The sequence below is a fragment of the Petaurus breviceps genome, unplaced genomic scaffold, assembly GCF_028583685.1.
Source record: "Petaurus breviceps papuanus isolate PSGF00001 unplaced genomic scaffold, PetGlider_PUasm1.0 118, whole genome shotgun sequence".
In the NCBI taxonomy this organism is placed as follows: domain Eukaryota; kingdom Metazoa; phylum Chordata; class Mammalia; order Diprotodontia; family Petauridae; genus Petaurus; species Petaurus breviceps.
The window spans coordinates 9,601,880-9,628,360 of NW_027185616.1; the positions used below are offsets into that span (position 1 = coordinate 9,601,880).

The following is a 26,481-nucleotide window of genomic DNA, read 5'->3' on the forward strand; positions in this document are numbered from 1 at the left end:
TGTTAGGTCAGTGTGATATGTCTCAAAATTCAGTTCTAAATTCATAACAACTATTTAAAAAAAACCTTTATTTTGTTTAAAGTAATTTACCTTCAGATGCAAATATGAAATCCTCACTTCTAAGTCAAGATACAAAGGGTCAAATGGTGCAAGAAACCGCCACACTTCTCTTTGGATAGTTCATCATACTATTCTGTATTTACAAATCACAGCTCTTGGTACAGATATCACATCACAAAGACAAATGACAATGATCTCAATTATCAAATGTTTCCTAAACAAAAGTATAATCTTGAAATTTGTCACAGATTCAATTCTTTTTGAAAAAATGATTCATTACTTGCTCAAAGTTGTTCGATATCCCTTTTCAAATAAAAGGACACAAAACATTGATTAAAACTGGCTAGGAGGGAATATGTCAGCAACTCAATGACTGCAGAGTGTTCACTATGTCACCAAGACAGCATCTTCCACACTGCACTTCAGGTCTGCAGCTGTTTGTCTATGGTTATACCACACAGCCACACATGACTAAAAATTCACTTACTGAGAACTGAGGCAAGGTCTTGCCTACTAGAATTTCATTTTGCCATCATCAGTACTCCAGATAAAATTCTGTCACTTACCAAACTAGACCTCAGAAGGTCTCAGAAGGTAAACACACACAACCTAATACCATGATACTTTAATGTACCTCCCATCTTACTGGAGGAGCTCTTAGCAGTCCTTCATAGCCATCATCTCACTGAGCCTCACAACGCCTTTGTGAGGTAGTCATAGTTATGTGGCAAATATTACTACTGTACGATCTGAATAAACCAATACTGGTTTGGGAATGATGGGTCCTGTTTCCCATGCCAAGAAAAACTTTGTGTAGCTTTTTAAAAAAAGCTCTTTATCACTATAGAAAAGTGGGCCCCCTCCTCCCCTTGCCCTCAGTCCCACTGCAGTTCCCTCCCCCCCACCCTTTAAATTTCAAAGCTCAGACCTGCTAGAGGCCAGCTTCACTCAAGAGTTGGGACAGCAACACTCACAACACTTGGGTTTCTAGTCTGCGTACTTCTTTGACCACAAGATCAATGTTGATAATTGGGTTAAAGTACAGGGCCCAGTAAAATAAACAGTTGCAAATAAACTGAGGAATAATAGGCCAAAAAATGGCCACAAAAAGTCCCTGTGTTGATACTTTCCAGAAATGGCTCCACATTATGTGAGGAACGGTTCTGAAAAAAGAAGAGGATTATGTTAGAATGAGAGTGTCTTGTTAACCCCTATGGCCGTTAACACGCCTTTTTCAACTAGTAGGAAGAATCATCTCACCTATTTCCAAAGAACCTCATTCAGACAAATATGTGTGTCCTGGTTTGTATTAAAGTACTGTGCACAGCGGCTGCTTCTGATTTATTTGCCCCCGAGTCTGCAGGCTACTACAAAGTTAAATCTCTTTTCTTAAAGAGAAAAATGCTTCTCTTATTGAATCCATATGTGAAACAGCATGGTGTCCCAGAAAGAGCACTGGACTTGAATTAGGAGAGACCTGGGTTCAAATCTTGGCTCTGACTCCGGGAAAGTGACTTAATCTTTATAGAACTTAACCTTAAGATGGAAAAAATAATACACACAGTACCGATTTCATAGGATTATTGGAAAGGAGCTGTCTAAACTCAACAGTTTTCATGTGAGTCATCAGTTTCTAAGGTGTCTAATTCTAGATACTCTGAAGCAAGTAAATATTTACATTATCCTTTAGAGTACACCTCCAACTAGTGGTGTTGATTATTTTCTGATTGTTTTCATAAGGATGCTGGGACTTTGGGAATGGGAAGGAATGAATATAGGAATAGAAATGGAAGAAAATGTTAAAGGGTAGAAATACAATTTCTTTAGCATTCTGAAAGGAAAAACGGTCCCCCACCCAGTTCTGATCAATATTCATCCAGGTGTCATTTTATAATAAGATCATAGAATATGGAAATGATCTTCAAGGTCACTGAGTCACAAGTCCTTCCTCATTTAGAGGAAGTTAGGTGGAATATGAAAGGTCCATTGAGCTCAAGAGTTAGGAAGACTAGAGTTCAGACCTTTCCTTAGATACATACTGTGCGAGCCTGGGGACATCATATAACCTCTCAGCCTCAGTTTCCTCATCTGTAAAATGAGGGGGTTGGGATGACCTCTTTCCAAGATCTAAATCTATGATCCTATTATCAGATAAGAAAACTGCTGCCCAGAGTGATTAAGTGACAAGTCAAGTGAGATAATTATCAAATGAAATAACATTTGTAAAGTTTGTGACATTTGTAGGCATTTAATAAATGCTTGTTCCCTCCCCTTTCTTCCTCAGGTCACACACCGGGAAGAAAACCTGGACTGCATAATGTCCAATTCCTATTCTACTATATCACTGTACAATCTGCCAAGAAGGAAACATTTTACTTTAATCCTTTTCTTAAAAGATCTCTTCTCCCGAGACTATGCTAATGTTTAAAAGTCTCCATAAATAAGAAAACTTTAAAAATATTTCAGACAGAGAAGAATATTCCTTTCCCAGACCCTGCTATTTTGCTATTCCATCCATTTCTATACTTACTTCAGTTCATTTCTTGACCAAATCCTCCAAAAGGAAAATAACTCCAGAACAGAGAGCAACATGGCATTAACAATAAGAAACCGTGATGTCCAGTAGTGCACATCCAGCCAATCCCAGGCAAATTCAGCAATCAACTGATATGGAAGGAAAGAATATTTAACAAGGAATTCCCTCCACTGCTTCCAAGTGGGCTCTTTAAAGTCCTTTGGGGAAAAGAAAAAAAGTGTGGTTTTTATAAGAACTAGTTGATTGTACCAACTAGTTTACTTCTTATATTCATCTTTGAAACAACTTAAACTGAAGTTAATCTTAAAATTAAAATGATCACCCAGAGTGTATTGTGATTATAAAGGTACTGATAATACTTACATAATTTTTGAAGCTCTCCAATAAATCTTTTACTAAATGATGTTGAATGAATTAAAATAATCATCTCCATTAATTTCCCTAACACATATATAACTCAGGCACGTAGGGGTATAGAGGAGAAAGAAAAACGGAAAACAATAAAAAAAACTTTAAAAAATCATAATTTATTCCTTACTAAAAAAAAAAAAGCCCAGCAAAAGGAAGTACAAGCATCAGCAAAAAATTGGAAAAATGACTAAAGTAAATAATTTATAAAAGATTATATTTGAAAATAACTTATTAGAAATTTTTAAAATGTGCTATTAATTCAAGAATCTAAGCAAAGAGATGGCTAATTGGTAAGATTCAAAAAGATATCTCTTTCACACATACATACACACACAGACTTTTTAACCATGGAAAGACCTAACTGAGTAGAACAAAGAAGCCATAAAATAAAACGTGAGAGGGGACATTATTAAGTCAAGGCAAGTTATTTCTGTTGTCCCATCCCCGGTTCTTATCAAAACATTTGGCCCCAACTCGTTCGTATGTATGTATGCATGTATGCATGAGTGTATATGTGTGTGTATGTATGTACACACATTTTTATACGTATAAAAACAAAAAATGGTTGAAGTCAAGATATTCTAAAAGAAACTTACAAGAAACTTTGTGATGATATCTTCTTTTTCTTGCACAGGGCATATTGTATGGATGAAAGGTAAGAAGGTTTCTGCATAATCAAACAAGTACAGATACAACATACTGAGTCTTGGGGAGCTCTTCAGGGCATACAATAGGAATAATGACTTGCCTGGGTTGACAGCCTGAAATGCATTAGAAGATGAACAGTGCAATATTAAAAACTGGGAGAAATTATCCTTTTAAACTCACTTTAAATCATTTTGTAAAATCTGCAATCTTTTTTTGTGGCCTTAAATAAATGAAGTAATACAGTAAAAATGACTAGTATTTATCATTAACATACAGTATGTAACTTAAATTATAACAAGTCCCAATTTCTAAAATAATCTTTAAATGCCAAATTAGAGAAGCAGTAGCCCTATATAAAAGTTTCTTCTAAGTCTAGAGTAAACATTCTACAGTACAGCAAATTCCAGTTATAGAGTATGACAGTGCCAGGGCTAGTTCCATTATGAATCCTCAGGAAAGAGCACTCAGGCCAGTTTTTAGGATTCATATTAATGGAATACTTGGCCTGAAAAGATAAACGTTCTATGTTTCATAAGATAAAGAAAGAAGAACTACTGAATTACAAATGACCACAAGCACCTAGCATAGAAACACGAAATGTAAAAATACTCATTTGATGGGGAAAAATACTTAGTTGATTATCAATATCAATGGAAAATGTAAAGAACTCTATTATATGATATAATAGAAATACCACAGGAAGGAGCAAAAATTCACTGCCAATAACTGTGACTTCATGCAAATCATGAAACCTCTTTATTCCTCCATTTCCTCAAACACGTAAGTTAAGAGGTTCTATGAATTTATAACTAAATAATTTCTATGTCTTTCTAAGGTCCAAAACTTGGTGATCCCATTATGGCTATAATTCCTTTCCTCATATAATCAACCCTCAGTTTATTGGTGCAGGAACAAATTCCTAGGTGAGGGATGTCTTGTAGGCTGGCACCTTCTCTGCAACTTGCAGTCTTAGAGAATTTTTTTATGCCACTGAAATGAAGTGATTGGCCAGTAGGGGGCAGATGCTGAACTAAAACCCAGGTTTTCCTGGGCTGGAGGCTGGCTCACTATCCACTATGGGACACTGCCTCTCAGGCCAATGGAATGGAAATCACTAGCACAAAAAATCAATCTGGCTACAGAACACAGCATTTCCTTTTGCAACCAAATCATTTTTACTAACTGTGATATTCTCAGTAGCTTAAAGATCTAGAAGTGAAGAGTTCAGGATTGAGAAACATTTTGGTTAATAAATCCTAGAAGCTAACCAGTTGGCTGGACTATATCTAACTCTCTCTCTGACTTATGGGGCTTTCATAGTATATTATAATTATATTACATTCATAGAATTTGAGTTTAAAGGCATCATTTGTTCTAATACACCTAATTTTACACATGAGGAAACTGAGACCCAGAGATCAAGAAATGACTTATCCAGCATCATATGTCTGGTAGTGCTAGAGTTGGGACTGACCACAGGAGGGAGACTTAGGTTTCATTCAGGACTTTATCTTAAAAAGTTAACAAATGGCTTAATCCATGTATGAAGAAGGAAATCACCTGCTATAAAAGTTTACCTTGTATTCCCAAAGATTCTGTGGGGGCTTTACTCCTAAAGTTTTGACACGCTCCAGTTCCATTATGATGGCTTTTCTGTGGCTACTATTCTCTATGTTATATGGAGTCTTTGAAAAGTCTTCATCTGTCAATGTTAAAAGCAGTCTATGGTAGGGGAGCAAAAAAAAAAAAGCATCTGTTCTTTTGAGATCATGTGTTAAAAGCACCCCTTCCATGTTCAAAATTCCTTCTTAGAAATTATTCCCAGGGCAGCTAGGTGGCGCAGTGAATAAAGCACTGGCCCTGGAGTCAGGAGGACCCGAGTTCAAATCCGGCCTCAGACATTTAACACCAAAACTAGTCGTGTGACTTTGGGCACGTCACTTAACCCCAATTGCCCTCCAAAAAGCAAAAAAAAAAAATTATTCCAAACTTGTAAAAGAGATAAAACATTTAATAGACCTGGAACTTAACATATATACTATTCTGTAAAGGCTCCCATAGCAATTGCTTAGCACTGTGGGGTAAACCATTCACAATAAGAGGCCAATACAGCCAAATACTGCTTTAAAACCCACGAAGTGACTGAACTTCCAAATTCCAGTAATGAAATTTAATGGAAAATAAAAACATAGAAATGAATATTATACAGAAACATGTGACAGCATGTGACAAGCAGAAAGCAGAGTCACTTGATGGGGCTCTTTTCTTGGTAAAGCAGAATGTTTAGTTCATGCTCCACATATCTGTTAAATGATCTATTCAGATTTAATAAGCTTACTCAACCCCAATAACTTAAAAGAGCAAACATGAACAAGAGATTTGATCTTTTAAACAGGAGCATATTAACTAGAAACTGATTTTAAATCATCTGAAAGAGCTATATATACAAAAACATAAGAATCACTATACTGAGGCAGCCTCACAATCCATCCAAAACAACATTCAGTCTTTGACATTAGCACCAAGGCTGGTTTGTGGAAAAGAACAGTTTGTGTAACAACATCCACTGGCTACACTCGTATCCCCAAACACTTACAGTTTCCTTTACGACCTGTTTCTGTACAGTCATACATTTCTCTAGCACCTGCTCGGTCTTTAACATGGGGCACAGAATTCTGTTTTAGTACCTGTTGGCTTAAAGTAACACTTCCTCATTAATGTTCTACTCATTTTCACACTTCATAAAATACTTTCTAGCTGTGGCTTTTGGTAAACAATTCCACGCTCAACTCTATCCAAAGCCTGTCTGACTTTATATAGACTTAAGACACATTTCACCTCAGTCTTGTTCTAGAGTTCTGTTTTAGTTTATAAACAAAAGCTTTTTCAGTCTCACAGGTATGTGACCTTCTCTAGTTCCACTGGTTTTTGTCTGTTTGGGTTTTTTTTCCCCTGGGTGGGGGAAGGATGTGGAGAAGAACCACCCTGTGGTATTAAAGCCTAATTTTATTTCAGAAACACTTTATGAGAGGTCACAGAGGGAAAATGCAGAGTTAACAGTACAGATTCAGCACAACCATCTTAGATTCCCCAACTGTGAGTATAGCTATGTTTACAGGAATTTCAACTGTGAAAAAAATTTAAGAAAACTTAAAAAAAAAAAAAACCCTGAAAACTTAAGAAAACTTTCAGAACACAAATATTGAGGTGGGAGAGAAGGTCAGTGAAATTTGGGCAGCCGAGGTTCCTCTTCATTTTGGAGCATCTTTTCAACAATTTTCTGTTTGCCCACAAAATGACATGTAGGTTTTACTTATTCTTCAACACTTGAAAGATTCATCATTTCCTCAGTGTAAATACTCCATTTTCTTATGCAAACTGCAACCCCTCCACATGCTGGTGAAGTCTTCATGAGTTACTGTGGCTAAAAAAAATTTGTGTGAACTTCTTGCCCTCAATTAAGCTGGTCTCTGGATGACAAAGCATGTAAGTCACTTCCAGGTCTATATTCAAAGCCTCTCCACTTAGCTACACTTGCCAGAGCTTGCTCTCCCCTGGCAATGGCTTTCAGCGAACTCAGGGTCACTTGCATACCATGAGATATCAGAATAACCTAAGTGAAGGATCAAGATTTTATTTAGAGGTTAATTTAATCATACCTATTTTTTATTTCCATCTGAAAGCTCTGATCTACCACAACAGTGAATTATCTTTAAAAATGTCAACGTATTACTTACCTGCCATTAACTCTTTCAGATAAAAATCTTTCTCTATAAAGAGAGGCCCAAGGGCCCAGTTGCTCTAGCCAAAAGATGACTTCTTCAGCTGTCCATTTTGCAACAGATTTGTGAACGAGTAGGTCGTGCTCTGATTCTCTACTGCTCCAGTGATATACAAGTAGAACTACCTAGAAAAGAGAATGACAGTAAGTTTAAAGCATAGATAATTGGAATACTTCAGTGCTAAAAATCAAAGTTTCAGGAAAAAAAAATAAAGCATATTTCTGAAGAGATGTGCTTATTAGCACAGTGTCTGGCACATATAAGTTCTTTTTTTTTTTTTAAAGCAACTGGGGTTAAGTAACTTGCCCAAGGTTACATGGCCAGTTTTTTTGTGTGACTGTTAAGTATCTGAGGCTGAAACTGATCCCGGGTCCTCCTGACTCTGGGGCTGGCGATCTTACTCACTGCACCACCTAGCTGCCCCCATATATTAATAAATGTGCGTTGATTTCTTGATTGATGATGAAAACCATTTCTATGAAAGCAAGTCACCCACATCATTAAAAGTCACCTTGAGGACAGAGTCAAGATAGCGGAGTAGAAACAGGACTTCTGCTGGGCTCCAGCTCCCACCACCTCCAATTCATGTAAAAGGTGACTCTGCACAAACTTTGGAGCTACAGAACCCACAAAATGACACAGAGAAGCTAACCTCCTGCTGAGGACAGCCCGGCAGGCCAGCAGGGAGCAGCCAGCACAGCGCTCTGGGAGCCAGAGGTTTTGGCCCCAGGGCGGGACTGACCAGCCACTGGCTGGAGGGACTTCAGATCACCAGCAGCTGTGGCAGTTTCCAGAATTATCAACCCATAGAAGCTAAGGACAACGTGAGAGGTCATTGCTGTGGACTTTGGGATCCGGTAGTTTGGGAATGCAGTCAGCCTTTATCCCCTAGAGGGAGAAGCAGCTGAGGCCACCACATGGCAGCTTCAGCTCCTGGCCTGCAGACTGTAGGGGGACCAAAGGACCAGTCTGAGGGGTAATCGTCCTTGCTTTAACCTGCCTGGATCTGGATTGTGGTCTTGGGTGGAGGTCCTGGGGTGTGTAACCAGCTTGCCAGAACATGTGGAGGTTTCAGAAAGGGCACCCAACTAATACCTTCAGCAGCTGAGAAAACCCCAGCATTTGGTATGAAGCTCCCCTGTGTGGTAGTAGAGTCCTACTGTGGCAAAAAACCCAAAAGTCAAGTAATTGAGCAGCAATACAAGTAAATGAGGGAACCAAAGCAAACAGAGGAATCCAACATCTATTTTGGGGACAGAAAGGATCAAGGCATGGAACAGGAGGAAGACAGCAAAGTCAGAACTCCTGCATCAAAAGTTTCCAAGAAAAATACGAGCTGGTTACAGGCCACAGAGGAGCTTAAAAAGGATTTTGAAAACCAAGTAAGAGAAGTGGAGGAAAAATTGGGAAGAGAAATGAGAACGCTGCAAGAAAATTATGAAATGAGAGTCAACAGACTGACTGAGGAAAATAACACCTTAAAAAATAGACTAACTGAAATGGCAAAAGAGGCTCAAAAAGGCAATGAGGAGAAGAATGCCTTAAAAAGCCAAATTTGCCAGATGGAAAAAGAATCTCAAAAGCTCACTAAAGAGAATCCTTATTTCAGAATAAGACTGGAGAAAATGGAAGCTAGTGACTTTATGAGAAATCAAGATACTATTAAACAGATCCAAACAAATGAAAAAATAGAAGGCAATGTAAAATGTCTCATTGGAAAAACCACTGACCTGGAAAAGAGATCCAGGAGAGATCATTTAAAAATTATTGGACTACCTAAAAGCCATGATCAAAAAAAGCACCTAGAAATCATCCTTCAAGAAATTCTCAAGGAAAATTGCCCTGATGTTTTAGAACCAGAGGGCAAAATGGAAGTTGAAAGAATCCACTGATCACCTCCTGAAAAAGATCCCCAAAAGAAAACTCCTAGGAATGTTATAGCCAGGTTCCAGAATTCCCAGATCAAGCAGAGAATATTACAAGCAGTCAGAAAGAAACAATTTAAATACTGTGAGACACAATCTGGATAACACAGGATCTGGCAGCTCTACACTGAGGGATCGAAGGGCTTGGGATATGATATTCTGGAAGGCAAAGGAGCTGGGATTAAAACCAAGAATCACCTACCCAGCAAAACTGAGTATCATGTTTCAGGGGAAGATATGGTCATTCAGTGGAATAGAGGACTTTCAATCATTCTTTTTTTTTTTTAATGCAATCAGGGTTAAGTAACTTGCTCAAGGTTACACAGCCAGTCATTTCTGGGTGTGGTGCTAAGTATCTGAGCCCGGATTTGATCCCCAGGTCATCCCGACACTGGAGCCAGTGCTCTTACTTGCTGTGCTACCTGGCCACCCCACTTTCAAGCATTCTTGATGAAAAAGCCAGAATTGAATAGAAAATTTGACATTCAGATACAAAAAGCAAGAGAAGCATGAGAAGTTAAACAGGGAAAAGAAATCATGAGGAACTTATCAAAATTGAAGTATTTACATTCCTACATAGAAAAATGATAATTGTAACTTATGAAACTTTTCTCAGTATGACAATAATTGAAGGGAATAGAAATGTGTGTGTGTGTATACACACATATATGTCTATATAGGAGGGTATATGGGTATATGAATACATATGTGATTGTGTGCATATATGTGTACAGGTATACATAGATAGAGGGGCACAGGACCAGTTTAATGGGAAGGGATGATACTTAAAAGGTGAAATTAAGAAGTGAGAGAAATGTAACCTTGAAAAATAAATATTTACCTGTTTGTTTTTTGGTATATTTGCCAGTCATTCTACTGTAATGAGAATGTAAATTTTAAAGATCTTCCCTGCCCCTAGGTTAAAGTGCACCTGGAGTCTGGGGTGGGAGGCTTGTTTTTCAGTAGATACTTCTTGATTGGCCAGTGAGTCAATAAGGTTGTTACATTTTCTGAGCCAGGAGAAGGCTATATAAGCCCTGATGTGTAGCATTGTTTTGGGACTCACTTTGAGAAGTGTTCTGTGATTTGATCTGAATTCTGGGAAGCCATTGTTGAGAGTCCCCCGGCTTTGAAAAACCCAGAATGTGGAAACCCAGATGTTGACTGGGTATGGATGTAATGGTTGGACAGTTTGGAAATCTGTCTACTTGATGTTTCTGTCTTGATAATTATGCCTGTATACTTTGAGGTTCAGGGTGCTGACCTTTTCTCCTGAACAAGGTAAACGATATATGTCTGACTGATTAAAGTAAGCTTGTTAACCCATTTTGAGTTGCTTTCCTTTAACAAAGCAGATCCAAGAACCTGTATGGGCAGCAAACCCTGAGGACGCGCTTGGGGTGCTTGCTGCTACATCTACCCAGAACTTAAACAGTCAAGGAAACACCAAGACATATATACTGGTAAACTCAGACTAATGAAAACTCAGTATGTTTTCATATACTTGAAATAAACATCAAGTTAACTGGGACCACCCAAAGGCTGAAATTACCTGTCCACAAGTAGTGCTAATCCCATATGGGTAGATAATCATGGCTTCATGAAGAGGTAGCAATGTGGAGTGGATAAAATCAGAAAGATCTGGGTTTGAGGGTTGTTTTTACACAAGACTGTGTGATCCTTGGACGGTCACAACCTCTCACTGTCCCCAGGCAAACTCTCCAAGACCATAGAGTGCTGGACAGCTGCCAATTGCACTGACAGGGGGAGTTTCCTCACCAGCAGTCCCTTACACCAATGAAATCATAGGTCCCAAACAAAACAAAACAACAACTTTAATCCGGTGTCTTTCAATTTCAACAGAAAATGGAACACTTAAGCTTTTATGACATGTAACACATAAAGAAATATTGTTAAGTTTTAGCATACCAAAGTTCCATGTCTAGGGAAATTTATATGAACTGAACAACTTTAAATGTTTACCAGTGAATTACTGTATAACTTCACTTAATTAAGTCTTCTTTGTTTCATTTTGTTTGTTTTTTTGTACAAGATCTGAGATTTCATTTGTCTAGGAAACTCCCAGTTTTCTACTTCCTCTTGCCAATGCAGATCAGCACCAACTCTGCACTTTACAGTCTCGGAGAGCTTCCTGGGACATTTAGAAGTTAAGTGACTTGTCTAGGATCACACAGTCAACATGTAAAAATAGGACTCAAACCCAGGTCTTTTTGCCTATACCTGCTACATATGGTTACCTATTCATGAAGCCATTTAATGTTCTAGCCATATTTAAAGAGAAACAGGCTTAAATTGTCAGATGAAGTAGAGAGGGAATTAGACAAAAGATAAACTTACTGCAACACCAGTTAAAGCTGTCAGTACTCCAGAAAAGAATCCCCCTCCTCTTTGAGGATTTGCTCGCCCTGTATTTGGAGCTATAGAAATCTGATCATTCCCATATTTATGAAAGGCTGTAAGACTATGGACTATGTCAGTGTTCTGTTGAATGTCTTCTAATCTTAATTTGATCGCATCAGGAAATAATTTTTCAATGGCATCTCTACAAAGAAAACAAAATCAAGAAAATTATTTAACTAAATATGTCATAAAGTTATAAAGTAAAGTGATTAAAGTGATTTAAGGTCTTATTGTAGGAAAAATATGAGTTTTATTTCATGACGCAGTAGGCTCAGTTGGTTTAACTTTCTCTAACTAAAGAACCTAACAAGAGTTCAGTGAAAATTAAAGCTTGCAAAAAAGCAAACTATTTATTGGATTATTTTGTTGACGTGACTAGCAGTGAATTCAGTAATAAAGAAATTAGCAAAGTCCAGGTTTTCTGCCCCACTTAGCCCAAGATTTAATATTTAATATGATATTATAGAAATTTAAAGTACTTGTTGATTATCTGAATTGCCACATATTGCTTTATAATACATACTATATGACACATGAAAGACTTTCTATTCATTGTGAGATTATTCAACTGTTGCAGAAATGATCATGCCAGTAACAATTATTTAAAAGAATTGTAGGGCTAAACCATTTGTCCTGAAAGGAAAAATCTAGGTTATTCTACAGAAGCCATTATTACAAGGCAACTTTTTTCAATTCTGATAACCAGAATTATCCTTTTAACTTATTTAAAAACCCTAAGAATCACCTAGGTAGGAAGGAATCAAAGTTTGCTCTGTTCTACCTATGTTTTAAAGCTCCAAATGATGTTACAACAGATCAATAAAAGAAAAACAGCAGTTAGAGCTCCTCTGAATTTGTCTTTTTCAAATATACAAGGCAATAGTATCTCCTGGTAATAAGATCATCATTATAGAAGCTGCCTATAGAAGCTCCACCTAGAGCTCTAGATATTGGTTGAGAATTACCTGAGCAGAATATTTACTTTAGGAAAACCTTCCCATTTCTCTCGGCACTCTGGACATTCTGTTTTCTTTGAGGACACCCACCACAGAGCCAGACAATGTCGACAGAAACTGTGCCCGCAGTTCAAGGTGGTGGGATTCACCAGGATGTCGTAACAGCAGTGGCAAGAAAATTCACTAACAGAAATTTGACGACTAACACCAGAGATGGGCTCTTCTTCTTCAGTCCTCGTCATGTTGGGTTTAATTAGCTGTATGTCTTCCATCTTTTTCTAGATCATTCCGTACTCTGAAGATATCTATTTCAGACTCTTAAGAGCTGCAAGGCATAATTAAATCTAGGAGAAAAAAGGCACAGTAGAAAATGGGACAATTTGCTGAGAAAAACTAAGAGTTAACCAAAGCCATCATAGAATTCATAGAACAGTGTGCCACTGTCTTATAAACTATTATCACTAAAATTTTAAATCAATCAAGATAGATAAGGTTTATAAAAATCCTTGCCATTTCTTGCTTTTATTTTCTGAATAGATTTCATTAGTTGAGCAAAGTCTGTTGTAATGACTTATAATTTTCATATTAATCGATATATGTGTAATGATTATACAATTTAGATTTGTTGGAGCTTCCCTACTTTCCAAGGGACCCTAACTTGCAGTTGACACACTACAGTTGAAGTGATCAATCAGATCCCCAGACATGCCAACAATCTCTGAGCTTGTAAACCTCCAACTGAACCGAACCAGGTGCCTTGCTTTGGCTCTCAGCCATGCTAACCCTGATTCTGTGCCCTGGGGAATAATCACAAGGTTCAATGAGCCCTAATGACTTGGAGACTGCTCACAAAAGACCCAAGAATGTCTATGTAGTAGGTCCAGCTGTTTGTGGTTTTCAGACTTACAAACCCTACCCCTGCCATCAGGAGGTGAGCCCCCTTCTCAGGAAGATCGACCTCACTTGGAAGTTGTTTCCCTCACTTTGAAATCAAACTTCTGTTTGATTTCTGACTCTCCTGTCTCTAGCCTTCTCTGTTTGACTCCAGCCATCCACAGGTTACAGGTTGGTTCTGTCCAGTCGACAAGTCCAATATAGGTTACCAGCTGTTTTGCAACTGGAGTCTTAGGGAGGTGAGGGCACCAAAAGCTTAAGTCATTTGCTGTGGGTCACAAGTGTCAGAGGGGGGAAATACAACCCTGGTCTTCTGGCCTCTACTTACTCCATAGCAGTCTCTCCCTTATTACTTACCAGCCCAAAATCTTATTCCCAGGGGGTTTTACACTCCAACTGTAAGTGAAATAAATAAAATAAAATAAACTAATAAAGCAGTGTTTGGCAGCTGGTTCTCTTAACCATTTCTCTTTGACAAAGAAAGGTTCACTGGAGGGGGAGGGTGGATACTATAACTAGAAATGACTAGAACAAAAGGTATCAATAACAAGGAAAAAAACTGCTGTTAACCCAAAGGAAGAATAATTGGTGGTCATAAACTTCAGTGCATTACTCATGATGCCTCTCACATACAAAAGGTAGCATGTATAATGTAATGCCAGTCTGCAAGGAGTACAAAGCATAGTGCCTCTATTTGTTCCAGGATCCATGGCCATTTAGATTGAGATTGTAAGGCCAAGGATCCTGGAGGGGTGGAATGTGATAGTAATGGCAATTAAAGATTCCCCTGTATTGGCTTGGTTTTCAAATTGATTGTGTTAAAACCCAGAGTTTGTTGATCCCACCTGTGGGATGGACTTGTTGATGTGAAAAGAAAGTCCTGAACTGGGAGGAGCTGGTGACGTAGATTTGGAGAGATAAGAGAGAGGCTGAAGATCTTTTTGGAAGCAGCACCTCGTGGAGAGAGAGAGACTAAGAGAATTGCTGGTGGCCGCTTTGAATTGCCCTGGACTTTTGAGACCTGCCCCCTGAGCTGCCAAGGACTGAGGAGACATGGCTGTTTTGCTGGTACTTTGTCTGTCTGTTTTGATGTTGTTTTGCCAGATTTGTCCACTGGTGAAAGACAGTCCTTTTGTTGAAGAAGTCCTGGAACCTGGCTGTTCGCTAAGAAGCCCTGAGACTGTCCTGCAGACAGAGAGTGAATACTGTCCACTGGTGAGGGACAGTGCTGTTGTTGCAGGGGTCTGGAGACTGTCCTGCAGACAGAATGAATACTGTCCACTGGTGAAGGACAGTGCTGTTGTTGCAGGGGTCTGGAGACTGTCCTGCAGACAGAGTGAATACTGTCCACTGGTGAAGGACAGTGCTGTTGTTGCAGGGGTCTGGGAGCCTTTCTGTTGGTTCAGAAGCCCTGAAGAAGGATTTTCTTGTTGTATGTTTACAGAAATCCTGGGAGAGGGCTTTGCTAATGTGTTCAGGGGTTCTAGGACTGTTCTACAGACAGAGGATAAATTCATGAAGGGACTGGCAATGTATCTTATGGCCTTGCTAAGCCTTGTCTCCCCAGGAACTAAGATTGCTGAGAACTTGCCTCCTGTCAAGAGGAAGAAAAGACCTCCATTTGGGTATTAAGTGCTGTGTTTAAACTTGATGTAACTCTGGGGTAGATTCAATTGTGATCCAGGGGTGGGGAACTTTTGACCTTATGTTTGGAAACTAATCTCCATTTGAGAAGAGGGGCTTTGTGGTGGATTAAATGAAGGTATAGCCTAGGGGTGGAGAAGTATTTAGAACAGAGACTTTGTAATTGATTGAATGATTGGAAGGTCCTGGGGTGGGGTAGTGCTTGGAGATTATTTAATCACGCTTAGTAAGTGCTGTATTTTGAATGATGTCATGTTTTGATCTTCTCTGTTCTGGGTTTGTTACTGAATAAAATGGAGAGCACCCATGCTGGTATTCTGAACCTTGGGAAGTTGCCTTTCTTTTGGCATTACATTACAGCATGAAAGGGAAATTTATGCTTGTTTCACAAGAAAGGGGGCTGGACAGCAATTTTTCAGAATGAGAATTACAACTCAGTGTCTATAGGCAGAACAGTCCTTTGGCTGCAGTGACATTGCTAATTTTCTCACAATGGTTTCCCCAGGCTTTTCTTCTCAAAAAAGTTCTTCTACCAGTAGGGTGGCAACCATGCCTCCAGGAATATAAGTGTGGCCTTTCTCTGGGCTGGACAGTTGGCCTCTGTCCCCTCAGGAGCTTCTCAGCAGCTCAAATTCTGACTCCCCACAAGATAATGACTAGCTCTCCAGATGTGGACCTACCGGCTGGAGATTGAGATGTTTCTTGGTTCAGAGCCATACTAGTGTTGTTCAGTCATTTTAGTTGTCTTACTCTTCAGGACCCCATCTGGGATTTTCTTGTGCAAAGATAATGGAGTGGTTTGCCATTTCCTTCTTCAGTTTATTTTACAGATGAGGAACTGATGCAGAGTTAAGTGACTTGCCCAGGGTCACACAGCTATTAAGTATCTCAGGTTGAATTTGAACTCAGATCTTCCTGATTCCAGGCCAGTCCTCTATACACTGTGCCACTTAGGTGCTCCTCAAAGCACTGCCATTTTTGGGGTCTGTTTCTTGCTTTCCTTCCAATTTACCCTTAAATACCTCAGGACAGTTTGTATTAGGTGGGTCTCCAACCAAGTTTCCCATGAACTTGTTTTCCCATAGGATAGTGTTTCTCACTATCTTACAAGGCAATACTCCTTTCATGATCTTTCATCATCCTTCCCTGGAAGAGTTTACTTAACAAGTGTATATTCTAAACTGGAGATGCAATTAAGTGCCACCTCTTTCCATTTGGCAAAAAAAAAAAAGTTTACTTGCTAAGACAGTTTTTAGGCTCTTCTGGTCTCCTCATTTTGGTTACTGATATCAAGCTTCTATAGGAAATACACTTAATATTGGATGTTGGGTTTTTTTTTTAATCCATTTTTTACTCTATGCTATGGAGCTCCCTCCACTATATGCTATATATTCTCATTTTTATTCTTTTTTTCTAGTTTGATATTGACTTTGACCTCTACTTTAACAAAGATGGTGTTCAATTCAACTTAATACCACACTAAAAGCTAGCCATTTTCTGCTTGTTATGACAGAATCAGTTTAACTTTCTGCCATGTGATTTGGTACCTTCTGATTCTTTTCTCAAAGCATTTGTGATGAGTACGTGGCTTTGGGGTAGTCTATGAGTTTTTAGCCTCGTTTATTATACCTGAACCATGTTTCACAATATAGTTTTTGCCCTCCCCTCAAACTCACCTTTGTATTTAAGCCACCAAGCATTAAAATATATAGATTTGGGGCGGCTAGGTGGTGCAGTGAGTAAAGTGCTGGCCCTGGAGTCAGGAGGACCTGAGTTCGGTTCCGGCCTCAGACACTTAACACCCACACCAAGAAAAACTAGCCTTGTAACCTTGGGTAAGTTACTTAACCCCAACTGCCCTCCAAAAGGCAAAAAAAAAAAAAAGAAATATATATATATATATATATATATAGATTTAATTTGGAGCCTCAAATTAGTATATTCTCAATTTGCTTATTACTATGTCTTAACACTCAGTTCTCAGTTCTTTGTTTTTTTAAATTCATCATAGAATTTCTCTTTATCCTCTGCAAAAGATATTGGTACATAAGATGCAGGTATTTTCATGGTGATCTTTTTTTAAATTACTTGCCACGAACACTGTACTATGAAATTATCAAATATTCCATGAAATTATATTTTTGGTTGTCTTTGGACATGTGATAAAATCAATTCCACAAATTCCTACTGTTATGCTATGTATTGTGAGTGTATAAGAACATAAGCTACACTGCTTGTACATGCTAATAACCTTAATATAAAGCATTCACGAAAGATGCAACATAAGTGGTATAAACATATGCTACAGATGTTCAAAAGAAGGAAGAAACATGATGGATTAGTGTGGTAAAGGAAGATTCATGAAGGAATTGGGATTTGTTAGTATGAATAGAATTTTGCTATACAAAGGTAAGAGAATAAAAGATAACAAAGACATAACAAACAACAACATGGAAATAGAAATGAGCGGACTAAGTTTAGAGGACTGTGAAAGACCAGCCTAGAGGAAGAAGAGGGTTCAGGCTGGAAAGTAGTTGGAAACAAGGTTAGAAATACAGGATGGACAGACTGAGAAGCCTTGAATGACAGGCTAAGTCATTTAGACTTTATCCTACAGATGTTTTTATTTGAAAAAATATGTTTGCTAATATTTTAATTTCAAAAGTTTTTTTTAATATGAGCAGACCATTTTGACTTTTTAAAGTTATTTTAAATAGCCTCAAGAACAAAAAGAGATGAGAAAAAGTATTGTTTTATAGTTCATAATTGTCATCTACATAAAACTGGGTAACAGAGAACACCAAATCCACCTGTTCACTGCTAAAAGGACCTGAGAGAAAGGGCTTAGGTACAAGAAAGGCAGTAATCATTGAAATGATCAATTTGAGATATGGATCTTTCCTGTAATACATGTATTAGCCTCAAGGGAAAAAAATATACACTATTGCCAGGGAGGAATTAGTACATTGCCTTTATACTTTTTCTATCCATAAACGATGAGGAGCCATAAACTCTATGTCAAATCAGTATTTGAGGAAGATATATCAAAATGATATTAGTAGCATTTTAGACTATTTAGGAGATCCTGAAGAAATTAAAGAATAAGGTGGAAAGTGAAAATAGAAAATTAATTTGGGAGATAAAAGTTGATTTTAGAAAGAAGATAATTTAATTTTAGATAAATTGAGTTTGAGGTGATAGGCCATCCAAATGGAAATATCTAGTAAGTACTTGGAGTCAAAGAACTGAAGTTGGCTAAGAGATTAAGGTCAAAGGTACAGATATGAGTCATTCACATGAAAATTAAAATAAAATATACTAAAATCTACTGCTCATAAATTGTGCAATTGTTAGCAGAAGACATTAGTACTTAAAAAGTTTGCCATAGCTAACTGAAAAGTTTTTGTACAAACAAAGCCAATGCAACCAAGATTAGAAGGGAAGCAGAAAATTGGGAAAGAATTTTTACAACCAGTGTCTCTGATAAAGGCTTCATTTCTAAAATATACAGAGAACTGAGTCAAATTTATAAGCATACAAGTCATTCCCCAATTGATAAATGGTCAAAGGATATGAACAGGTAGTTTTCAGAGGAAGAAATTAAATATATCTATAATCATATGAAACAATGCTCTAAATCACTATTGATTAGAGAAATGCAAATCAAAACAACTCTTTGGTACCACATCTCACCTGTCAGATTGGCTAGCATGACAAAACAGGAACATGATAAATGCTGGAGAAGATGTAGGAAAATTTGAACACTAATGCATCATTGGTGGAATTGTGAACTGACCCAACCATTCTGGAGAGCAATTTGGAACTGTGCCCACAGGAGTATAAAAATGTGCAAACCCTTTGACCCAGCAATACCACTTCTAGGGTTGTAGCCCAAAGAGATTATAAAATGGGAAAAGGACTCTTATGTACAAAAATATTTATAGCAGCTCTTTTTGTGGTGGCAAAGAATTAGAAATCAAGGGGATAACGATCATTTGGGGAATGGCCAAGTTGTGGTATATGAATGTAATGGAATGCTACTGTGATATAAGAAATGAGGAGCAGACAGATTTCATAATAACCTGGAATGACTTATATGAAGTGATGGTGAGTGAGGGGAGCAGAACCAGGAGAACATTGTACACAAGTACAGATACATTGTATCTGTGATAACTAACTTTGGATAGACTTGGCCCTCCTCAGCAATGCAAGATTCTAAGACAACTCCAAAAGACTCATGATGGAAAAGGCTATCCACATCCAGAGAAAAGAGAGTTTGAATGCAGAGTTAAGCGAACTATTTGTTCTTTTATTTGTTTTGTTTTGTTTCTTCTTTCTCGTGGTTCACTCCATTGGTCGTAATTCTTCCTTACAACTTGACTAAGGTGAAAATATGTTTTGGAACTCAAAAACTTGTACAACTGAGTGTTGTAAACTAAAAACAAACAAATTTAAGAGGAAATTTTTTTTTTTTGCCATATCTGAAAATGAGCTTGTCATAAATGAAATACACATTCTCAAAAGAGTACCCAAGATCTGCCTCTTAAATACCTTCTTAGTCATAGTAATGTTTTAAAAATATTTTTACAAGGGGCGTCCAGGTGGCTCAGCGAGTAAGAGCACCGGCTCCAGTGTCGGGATAACCTGGGGATCAAATCCCAGCTCAGATACTTAGCACCACACCCAGAAATAACTGGCCGTGTAACCTTGAGCAAGTTACTTAACCCTGATTGCTTTAAAATATATATATTTATAGATTGTATTTTCAAATATTAAAAACAAGAAACAGGATATCTTTCAATATAACTAACATACTGCAGTAGGAAATTAAAATTATTTATTCTGCAACTGATCATACCTGTGGGTATAGTTAGGCTAAACTCTTAAATGATTATCCGTCTCACTTAGGAGATTCTGAAGCTTTCTGGTGCTTGATAATACAATGACATCTTCAAATGAGCATCTGGAAAACTTCAATGGTCAGTTTTATAATGTCATAAATTTGGAAAGTTAGGCAAAAATATTCATTCTTCACTTTGTGTTCTTCTGCTTACAGCTCTTTTCTACAGATCTTCTATCACACACTTCAGTACTTCCTGGCTGATATGCGTCACAATTATGCCCTTTACATTACTATCTTCAGAAGTACAGGGATTCACTGCAGTACCTAAATCAAACTCAGAAACTAAATTTACAAGGAGTGGTTTTATGACTTGAAAATGCTCCCTAGAGGCGGTGAGGTGGCCCAGTGAGTAAGAGCACTGGCCTTCACTGGGAGTCGGCAGGACCTGGATCTATTCTGGTCTCAGATACTTAACACCCACACAAAAAAAACTGGCCATGTAATCTTGGGCAAGTTACTTAACCCCAATTGCTTAAAAAAAATTTTTTTTTTTTACTAAAACATGATTAAAGGTCTTTACAAAGAGGCAGTTAGTTACCTATACACTATTTGTGAACTTATGGCAAATAACAACAGACTATATTGCTTTGGAAGTGTGTCCTTATTGTATAATCCTGAGCCAGCTCCACAGGGGTGAATATCTCCCTCAGTTAATTTTTTACAAGCATCTGAAGCAGGAAAATTTTTTTTAATATTATTAAGATATAACAATAAAAACTTAACTATCTGTTGTCTGAGAAATGACACCTTGGATAGATGAGTATTCTGGATAGCTGATGGTTAACCCTTTCAAATTCCTATTTTTTTTTTGAAAGAAATCTTTCTAAAACGTACTTTTATTTCCATGGCTCCTTACATTGGGTATGCCAAACCTAAGAAGCAGATAACTCATGAACAGTGAATCACTGTATGGTGCTAGAATATAACGATACCCTTCATAATACATTATGTCCTTTCACACACTCTGCTTGTGAAAAGTCATGGACATAGGAGATAGAATGTAACATGACCATGATAACAAGTAAATCAGACTAGTTGGAATATAGAATGTGTGTATGGAGAAGAGTACAGTGTAGCAAATCTGGAAGGGTGTGCTGGAACTAACTTTTTAAGTGATTTAATTGTCAAACAAGTCTTAGCTGAACCTAGAAACAAGGGGGAGTCACATAAGGTTCTTGAGTAGGAGAATGACATGATCAGACCTGTGCTTTAAGAATATCAATCTGACAAATGTATGGTAGACTGGAGAGGGAAAGACTTGAGACAGAAGCGGCATTAGAAAACTTGCATAATCCAGGTAATAAACTAGGGTTCTCAAATGGAGTATACATCGAGAAGGCCCAATAGATAGAACCCTGGGCCTGGAGTAGGGAAGAATTAAGTTCAAATCTGGCCTCAAATACTACCTGGGCAAGTTACTTAACTGTTGTCTACCACAGTTTCCTCAACTGTAAAAAAGGAATAAATAAATAAGGAATAAAAAGGAATATTAATAGCATCTACCTCCCACAGTCGTTAGAGGACTAAATGAGATATTTGTAAAGCACTTAGTACATTGGCTCAGAGTAGGTGCTAAATAAATGCTTGTTCCTTTTTGCTCACCCCCATTCAATTAAGTGGTTATAAGGGGTGAAAAAGAGTGGCGTTTTGAAGACCACTCCAAAGTTATGAAGCTAGGTGACTGAAGACTAGGAAGTAGGGATAATTTAGGAAGAAATATTGAATTCCATTTTGGACATGTTGGATTTCTGATGTATATGGGAAATTCAGTTAAGCACTTACCATGTGTCTTGCACTGTGCTAAATATTGAAAAATCCAAAAACAAACAGAAAGCAGTCTCCAACCTCAACAAAATCATATTGGGAGAAACAAAATACAAAATAAATACAAAGTAACTAGGCAAGGTGAGAACCAGGAAAGGTCTCTTTTAGAGCAAACATCTAAGCTAAGTCTTGAAGTGAGCTAAGGCAACAGATGAAGAACAAAACAGCATTCTGGGAATAAGGGACAATGCAAAAGCTAATGGTAGGACTGTAGAAATAAAGTCATGGATAAGGACCAGGCAAGAAAGTTAATTTTCTAGTAAAGGAGGCAGAAAAATATAAAATTAGTCTTAAATCTAAGAGAAAAAGTCCCTGAGAAAAAAAGGGAAGAGCCATGTCAATTGTGTATAATCTCCTGATTTCCTAAAGTAACAAAAGAATTAGAAATTAACTTGATTTTTTCCCCTTTGATAGAAAGTTGCTTTGTTAGTATAAGCACTTTAGATTTCAATAGTTTCTAAAAACTTAAAGTCCTCAGGCTTTGAAAACTATATTGCTACTTTATCACTACAGTATCAGCAAATCTCACCAGTATTATGTTCTCTCCCTCATCTACCTCCCTAAAACCCTTCCAAAAGTGATTGTTAAATAAGTTATTTAAATTCGGGTGCTAATATTTTTACCTCTTGACTCAGCCTATATAAAATCAGATTCTGTTAGTTTTGTAAGAATTGTTCATTCAAATTAATTAAAATTCAATAAAATAAACTCAAAAATTCAATTAAATAAAATTCAACAAAATATAAGCATGCCAAGTGGCTAATTACTGGGGGAAATGCTAAGTTTAAAGACTACTGAATTATAGAGACACAAGGTGGCTGGTGGGATAAAAAAAAACAACACCAGAGTCTAGAAAAGAAGAATTCTAGTCCCAGCTTTGACATTAGCCATGTGACCAAGGGCAAATATCATTTAAGTTATCTAAAACTTAGCTTCTATATCTGTAGAATGGGAATAATATTTTTAAACCACCTTAGAAGCTTATTTTGAGGAAGATACTTTAATAAACTTACAGAAATGCAGACTACTATAATGTCTCACTTTAAAAGGTGAGATTTCTTCCTAAAGGAAGAAAATTCATAGCCCTCAAATCAATCAGCTTCCCATTCTAGAGCATACAGATCCATCAATCAATCAACATTTATTTAAAACCTTCTACAAGCCAGGCAGAGTGCTAAGCCCTGAGGACACACAAAAAGAAGCAAAAGACAGTCCCCGCCCATAAGGAGTTTACAGTTTAATGAGGGAGACAATATGCAAAGCAATACACAGGACAAATGGGAAATTAACAGAGGGAAGGCATTAGAATAAACAAGAGTTGGAAAAGGCTTCTAATAAAAGATGGGATTTTTATCTAGTATTTAAAGGAAACCAGGAATTCTCAAAGCTATGCCAACATTTTGCTTGATGAGAGAATATTTGACAGCTACATTAACAGAAATGGGAATCAATTAATGCCCAAGTAGAGAACCTCAAAATCACATCTGTGTTATTAGACAATAAAAAAGGGCACCATGACATAATCAAGCATTTATAACACACACCCCAGAGGACAACTTACCATCTAAACCAACCCTTACCATCTAAACCAAACTGCAAAGCAGTTATTGTACAGACATACAGAGAAAAATGCCTTTCTTTATGAATTCCACAACTGCCTCATGTGGAACACTAATTCCAAGACCAAGATGCAATTCAATTCAACAAATATTTATTAGGATTGTAGGTATCTGGCTAAGTGTGCTGGTCTAATCTAAAAACGGGCATTTACAGCACAAAAATTTTTAAATCCCTTACTTTACTTACTAGTAAAAAAAAAAAAACCACAGGTATCATTACATGCAAAGTGTTGTGCAAAGAGTTATTGCTCTATTTCAGTGTTTTTGTAATAGAAAATAAACATATGGGAACAGGACTAGTAGAGAAAAAGCAGTGAAATCACAATGCGGCATGTACACTGCTCATAGATCCTGCAAGTTGGCCCTTTCAGGTTCTATAAATGCAAAGCAAGCTAATCAAAGTTCAAAGGATTAACAACTGCCAGGCTCTATTTCCCACATCCAAATACACCTATAGCTAGGTTGTTTTTTAATTCTCCAAACCCAAATATACACAATCCTCTCTTTCAGAAATGTGAGAGATGGTCACTCTTGATTTTGGCTTGCTGTTTCAACTTTAAGGTCATAAACTCTTCCCCAAGGACATGGTGTGAGACAAAATAGCCATCATTTAGGAGCCTCCTAATTGCTCTGATTCCATTTATCATTTATGGAAATACTTACTCCATACTAAACATTAAGAAAAAAAATCAAAGCACTTCTGAAACAACAGTGAATTCAGTGAGTTCTCCTTAATTATAATAATTTTTAAATAGTGGTATTATGCCAAAACCATAGTCTGTATTCTAGACCTTTATCTTTAAATATATTTATGGTATACACAAAGTTGTACTTTACTATTTGTCTTACACTCTAATTGTCTGTACCATTTTGTAGTATTTTATTATCTTGGTAGAGACCATAAACTCCCTGATGGCAAGAATCTTATTTTGTACCTTTTGGTATCAAGTGGTGTCTAGCACAACATGATGCACATTAGACTAAGTACCTAATGATTCAATTCATATTAATTGAGGGTCTGCTACAGGCAAGACCCTCTGCTGGAAGGGGATGGATCTTCTGTTATCATTTGTACAAAGTGTCTCTGAAAGTTTCCGACCAATGTAGGTATGGAGCTAAAAAACAAAAAAAAGTCAAATTCCAGATTTCCTCATTTGTAAAATGAAGAGCTGAACTAGGTCAGGGTTTCTTAACCTTGGATGCTGGGAGTTTTTTTTTTTTTAGTTTTTTATTTTGAATTAGTTTCCTTTGTAATCTTCGGTATTATTTTATGCATTTTAAAACATGATCTGAGAAGGGATCCCTGGGCTCCACCACGCTGCCAAGACACACAAAAAAGGTAAAAGCCCCTGGACTAAATGATCTTTTAAGGTCCAGATTCAAAATTCCTTCTAAGATATAACGACAAGAAGAGACAGTGGAAGAGAAATTCCACAGTGCAGCACAAGATGAACTGACATAAGAATGTTTCAGGAAATAAACTGATTCATTGTAAAGAACTGCAGGCTAGAGGGGTCAAGGAAAGAATTCCTGGGGGAAGTGGGGGGTGGATTAAATATTCTGACTGCACTAGAGGCTGGCCTCTAGAGGGGCAGCAACAACATTCCTGAGGTCACATCCCGGGGCCCTCGACCCCAACCCCCGAAATCAGCCCCGAACCAGGTAGGGACGCATATGCCCTCCGGCTCTAGCTTTGGTCGGGCCGCAGGGAGATCTAACCGCTCGCCCCGGCCCGGGCAGGGGGCCGTGACGTCATTCCCAAAGGGCTGGCCAATGGGCGCCTCGAGCCAGGACTTTTAACAACCGCGGGGAAGGCTCCCGGGACTAGGAAGAGCTGGAAGGGCAGTCCCGGCGCGGCGGGCTCCCGGCCCAGGGCACCCTCCGACGCCGCGGGCGACACGCGGCAGGGGCTAGCCGAGAGGGAGGAGACCCCAAACCACACTCGAGGTGCCCAGGTCCACCCACCCCTCCACCAGCTGGAGCCTCATCCCCCGCTGCCCCTCGCCCACAGCCGGGGCTTCCCTCACCTTCGGATTTCATCCCCCTGGGGGATGCGCCCGCGGGGTTCCCTCGCCCTGGGCCCCGGCCCCGGCTACGGGAAGGTCGGGGGGAGGCACTCGTATGACGGGAGAATACTTGGGTCCGGAGCGCCGAAGGAAAAGCCCTCCAGCGCGGGCCTGCCACCGCCTCGGCCCCCGGATCCCCAAATGACTTCGGGGCTCCCCGGGGCCCGTCCCGCTGCCGCCCGCCTCCCGCCCTTCCTCACTCGCGGGGCCCCCGCCTCTTACCGCGCGGTGCTGGAGCCGGCCCCAGGCAGACCCGAGCATCCCCCCGGCGCCCGCGGCGGCGCAGCCCACCCCGACCCCCAGCCGCGGCGGCCGAGGCGGAAGACCTCACTTCCGGAAATAAAGTGCGGCCGGACTACGCCATTGGTGCTCCCCCCGCAGCAACCATAGAGCGCGTTCGGAACGATTCCCTCCTCTCTACCGTAGCATCTCCCCGCGGGCTAGAGAGGCCCAGGCTTTTCCGAAAGGGGTGGGGGAGGAGCGCGGAGAGGGGAGTTTACGCCTGCGCAATAAAGTCACCAGGCTCTGACACACGCCGTCGCCCCCTCCCGTTCTTGTTTGTTTCAGTTTTGGCCCACTAGACTCCTCCCGGCTCCGAGTTCTAGGAGACTTAGTTGTATTTCTTGTACCTTAGGGTTTCAGGCAAAAGAACTGACGAAAGATGAGAAACTGGGCAATTATTAGATACTAGTAAAACTACGGTCTGGAAAAACAAACTTCCCTACCACCTTGTGAGCCGGGATGGTGCGTCTGCTCAGCCAGCATCTATCCAGCGTCTGCTCAGCCAGCATC

At 38.9% G+C, this 26,481-nt stretch overlaps 1 protein-coding gene across 2 annotated transcripts; it reads right to left on the bottom strand.

The window, feature by feature from the left end:
• Positions 1–48: 48 nt before the first annotated feature.
• On the bottom strand, positions 49–26,053 carry BFAR (bifunctional apoptosis regulator). Of its 2 annotated transcripts, XM_069085966.1 has the most exons (9): positions 25,912–25,977; positions 13,991–14,029; positions 12,749–13,083; positions 11,721–11,925; positions 7,393–7,562; positions 5,233–5,377; positions 3,604–3,768; positions 2,591–2,793; positions 49–1,223 (listed from the first exon to the last, which is right to left on the bottom strand). In XM_069085966.1, exons 3-9 carry the CDS (start codon positions 13,009–13,011, stop codon positions 1,031–1,033), a joined length of 1,344 nt encoding a protein of 447 aa, XP_068942067.1. In that variant the 5' UTR covers positions 13,012–13,083; positions 13,991–14,029; positions 25,912–25,977; the 3' UTR covers positions 49–1,030. The 2 variants fall into 2 exon arrangements, with proteins under 2 accessions (XP_068942067.1, XP_068942056.1); XM_069085955.1 differs by lacking the exon at positions 13,991–14,029 and having other exon boundaries at positions 25,912–26,053.
• Positions 26,054–26,481: the final 428 nt, after the last annotated feature.

What these genes read in the sequence shown, in the direction of transcription:
- BFAR (XM_069085955.1), bottom strand. Translation starts at nt 13,011, where the DNA reads ATGGAAGACATACAGCTAATTAAACCCAACATGACGAGGACTGAAGAA. An exon ending in AAAGTAAATATTCTGCTCAG is followed by an intron (nt 11,926 to 12,748) that starts GTAATTCTCAAC and finishes TTTTCTTTGTAG; the next exon opens with AGATGCCATTGAAAAATTAT. An exon ending in ATATCATCACAAAGTTTCTT is followed by an intron (nt 2,794 to 3,603) that starts GTAAGTTTCTTT and finishes TTTTCCCCAAAG; the next exon opens with GACTTTAAAGAGCCCACTTG.